The sequence below is a fragment of the Sminthopsis crassicaudata genome, chromosome 3 (assembly GCF_048593235.1).
Source record: "Sminthopsis crassicaudata isolate SCR6 chromosome 3, ASM4859323v1, whole genome shotgun sequence".
Taxonomy (NCBI): domain Eukaryota; kingdom Metazoa; phylum Chordata; class Mammalia; order Dasyuromorphia; family Dasyuridae; genus Sminthopsis; species Sminthopsis crassicaudata.
This window is the reverse complement of record NC_133619.1, coordinates 528805649-528809833: the sequence shown is the minus strand read 5'-3', so window position 1 is coordinate 528809833 and position 4185 is coordinate 528805649. Positions and strand designations below refer to the sequence as shown.

The 4185-nt window shown below is 39.7% G+C and overlaps 1 protein-coding gene across 1 annotated transcript in view; it reads right to left on the bottom strand.

Annotated features, from left to right (window-relative positions):
- EXPH5 (exophilin 5) overlaps positions 1 to 3168 on the bottom strand; it is a 102647-nt gene extending 99479 nt beyond the window's left edge. Inside the window, exon 1 of the mRNA XM_074304324.1 lies at positions 2887 to 3168. Coding sequence (XP_074160425.1) covers positions 2887 to 3005 — 119 coding nt within the window. The 5' untranslated portion in view covers positions 3006 to 3168. The remainder of the gene's footprint in view (positions 1 to 2886) is intronic.
- Positions 3169 to 4185: the final 1017 nt, after the last annotated feature.

Genomic DNA, 4185 nt, shown 5'->3' with positions numbered 1-4185 from the left:
GTGTAACAAGTTTAATTTCCTTCTTTTGCCAACAAGAGAAGCTTTTGCTTAGGTCAAAGTCATGCTGAGGCTTACCCAAGACTTCCCCAGCAGAAAAACTGGTTAGTTCAGTATTACTGGCCAAGTGGAAATTCTCTTTCTGACCTTCATTGACTAGAAACTAATCATTTAGGCACCTTGCTTTGTGCAGAATTGTCAAAAGCGAAATTCTACAGGAACTCCAACAGAAAAGATTAGCAAGGACTTAGTGAAGTCTAGCCAAGCAAATATCTACTCCTAAGATGTCAAGAATAACTGCTCTATTTGTCATGGAGATTTCTTGAGGTTCTGTCTTTGAGACTGGAAGGATTTCATTAATTGCCAGGTGCAGTGTGTGTGTGTGTGTGTGTGTATGTGTGTGTGTGTGTGTGTGTGTGTGTGTGTGTGTGACAGAGAGAGACAGAGACAGAGACAGAGAGAGACAGACAGACAGACAGAGGCAGAGAGAAGGAGGGAGGGGGAGAGGGAAAGAGAGAGTGTCTTAGAGGGATGAGGGGGAACATGACAGAGGAAAGAGAATTAATTTCTTAGCTCTGAAGCAATTTTTTTGAAATCATGTGTATGATTTGAGGAATGTTAATAGATCTAATGAAAAGCTACTTCTCCTATGGTCATATGTAACACGGATATAGTGAGAAGCTAAACCCTCAAAAACTGTTATTATCCCTAGATGATCCCTCCAGGCCAATGATATCTTAGATGAATAGAATAAACGAGGAAAGACATCCCTAGCTATTAAAAAAAAAATCTCAGGATAAAGAGATCTGGCTGAAAAGAAAAAAACCCAAAATATTAGTAAAAAGAGATATTAGACATTATTCTCATCAGTCATTTACAATGGTTGGGGGGGAACTGAGGTCCAGAGAAGAAAGGATATAATTTATCCATGATCACATGATTAGTTAGTGGCAAAGTTTAGTACTAAAAATTTTTCTTTCAAAGGTTTCTTTCTTTGATTCATAGCCAATTAGGTCAGTCTTGACCTTGGCACTAAATTAGTAGTGGCAGTGGTAAGAGCATACAAAAAGAATTGTATCAAGCATGCTGATAAAAATCTGATTTCCAAGATATATAGGTCATTGACACACATTTAAGACTGACTCATTAGACAAATGGTCAAAGGATATGAGCAATTTTCAAAAGACTTGCAGAGGGGCAGCTAGTTGATGTAGTAGATAGAGCCCCAGCCCTGAAGTCAGGAGGACCTGAGTTTAAATGTGACCTCAGACACTTAACACTTCCTAATTGTGTGACCCTGGGCAAGTCACTTAACCACAATTGCCTCAGGAAAAAAAAGACATATAGAATAACAACCATGTTTTAAAAGCAGTAAATCACTAATAAGAGAAATGCAAATCACAATTCTTAGAGTTCCTCTCATATGTATTGTTGGCAAAATGATAAAATATAAAAGATTAAAATAGTCATTGTTGGAAGTACTGAGGAAAGATAGGCACACTAACATACTGTTTGTAAAATTGGAAGTTGGTACAATCATTCAGGAAAAAGATTCAAAATTATACAAGAAAAGCCACTAAACTAATTGCATTTTTTGAACCAGTGACTCTTCTGTTAGACATAAATCTCAAGGTCAAACTTTCAAATAATGACCCCACAAACAGTTTTTTTCTGGAAACAAAATTGATTGAGAGATGGCTAAAAACAATTGTGGTATATAAATTAATGGAATATAATTGCACTGTAAGGGATACTGAATATGAAGAATTAAGGAAAATGGGAAGATATGAATGAACTGAAACAGGACAAAGAAAGCAGAGGCAAAAGAACAATGTATATAGCTATAATAACAATAAATAAATATAACAATAAAAGTTAATTGAACTCAAATTAAATGCACTGATCAATATTGATCCCAGAGGGCAGACAAAAAGTTTGGTTCTTTCCTCTTAATAGAGAGGCTGGAGACTACCAGGAAAAGATTTTGTAGATGCTGTATTGATTAATTTTGCTGTTTTTCTTTATTATAAGGAGTTGAGGAAAGGGAAATATCTATCAGGCAAGATAAAAAGTGAAAGACATCAATATAACTTTTTTGTTAAGCATTGTTATTAAAAATTATGTGAGTTTGAATCCTATTTATGTCTATTACTAGTTTTGTGGTTATAAACAGTTCAGTTTCTGTGAGCCTCTGTGTCCTCATCTATAAAATAGAAATAATAAAACTTGCATCTCCTTATAAGGCTGTTGGGAAGATCAAATGAGTAACGTTTGTGAAAAACTTTTAAAACTTCACAGGTTATATAAGTGGTAGCTGTTATACCACAAGGGTTTGGAGAAAAACAAGAGGGAAAAGAGGAAATACGAAGAGCAGCCATTACATTGGCTGTATGGCAAAACTGTTTCTCACTTTCCTCACTTTTAAAACGAGAGAGTTGGAGGAGATGATCTCTCGGGTGCCCTCCAGGGCTGCAATCCCAAGATTCTGCCCAGAGTTTAAAAAGTACCTAGCCCCACCAGATCCTCCCCACTTGTCTTCCCAAGGAGCCTGCCATTTGTTCAGACTTGCTCACCAGTTTTCATCCCCACCCTCCTTCAGCCCCCACAGGCCAAGTTCTGCTGGCTGGGGCAGCAGCAGCAGCAGTATCCCCACTGGGCAGAGGCAGCTATGGCTGCTGGGAAGTGCCCATAATATTAAAGCATGTCAGCTCGGCTGGGCAGCCTGATCCCAGGACAGACTGGCCAGCTTCCTCTTCCCTTGAACACATGCCCAAGTCCAGCTCTTCCAGATTTCCCAGAGGGGAGCCCCAAATGCAGATGTGTATGTACATTGAGTGCTTTTTGCTCTTGCCCCAAGCACAGAGGAAGGGAAAGCCATTCTCCTTGTACCTGATTCTGTCCTTCTCTGCTCTCTGGAGCTCCTCGTTTCTCTCCAGGACCTGCAGGATCTGCCTGGCTTCTTCATCATTTAAGAAACTGAAATCAAACCCCTGAGGAACTTTGGTCATTTTCTTCGGTGAGTAGGATTGACATTTAAGGTCCTTGGCGCCTCCAGCTAAGTTGACATCGTCCGAGGCATTAAAAATACCTCCATGAGCCTGGTCCCATAGCCAATAGTAAGCCTTCTTCCTCTGGGAGTCTGAAACCTCACTACTATGGCACTACCCACACCTACAGGGCTCATTTTGACAACACCTTAATGACACAATTCTCTGTGTCAGACCAACCAAGACTCACCGGGGAGGCTCCAGGGGTGGAGAAGGAGCCAATCTCTTTGCAAAGGGGCGGGTTCCTACCTGACTTTTTCCTTCCACCCCCTTAATTAGGATTGTTAAACAAACATTCTGTACCTGGGTTCTGCCTATAAGGAAGGTTAAGACTTTAAATATTTGCTTTAAATACCGGACATGGAAGTGTTTGCATTGGCTCTGCTCGATGGTAGCAGAACCCAAGATGGCTATTAGAGGAATTTTAAAAGGGAATTGAGGTCATGTCAGAACTGTAATTAAAAGTGTTCCCTTTCAACAGATGCCTACAAGTCTGCAGGATAAAGGCAGTACAGCAAAAGGGAAATATTTGAAATTAAAGGAATAATTCCTCATTTTAAAAACTAGAGACAGAGACAGGAGGAAAGAGAGAGACAGAAAGACAGAGAAAAAGACAGAGAGAGACAGATAGAAAGATAGAGACAGAGACAGAGATGTAATGTAGTATTATAGATTCAAGGGAGCAGAAGTGTTTTGTTTTTATTAGGAATAAATTCTTTGTCATTCCTCCAGACCTGTTCCAAACAGATCCTTCTACTGGGCTGTTTCACAGTTTCAGAATTCCTGAGTTTGGTGACTAATTTGAAAAATCTCCTTGATAAAAGTAAGAGAGACCTATATGATAGATGCCAGGCAAATGGTCCAGTATACTATTAACCTTCAAGATTATAGAAACCTTAGTAATTAATATTCATTAGATGACCAGGGAGATGACATCCTTTTACCACATTCCCACTGCATGGAGCTGGAGGGAGTATTCTGGGCCATTCTTGACCTTTCTCTTTTCCCTTTTCCTCCTGTTGCTGAGTCTCACAGGAAAACCTGCCGGTTGGGAAAGGTGAGAATCTGAGAAGCATCATGCTATGGTGGAAAGAATTCTGAACTTGGAGTTCCAGGACCTTAGTTCTATTATCTGCCACTT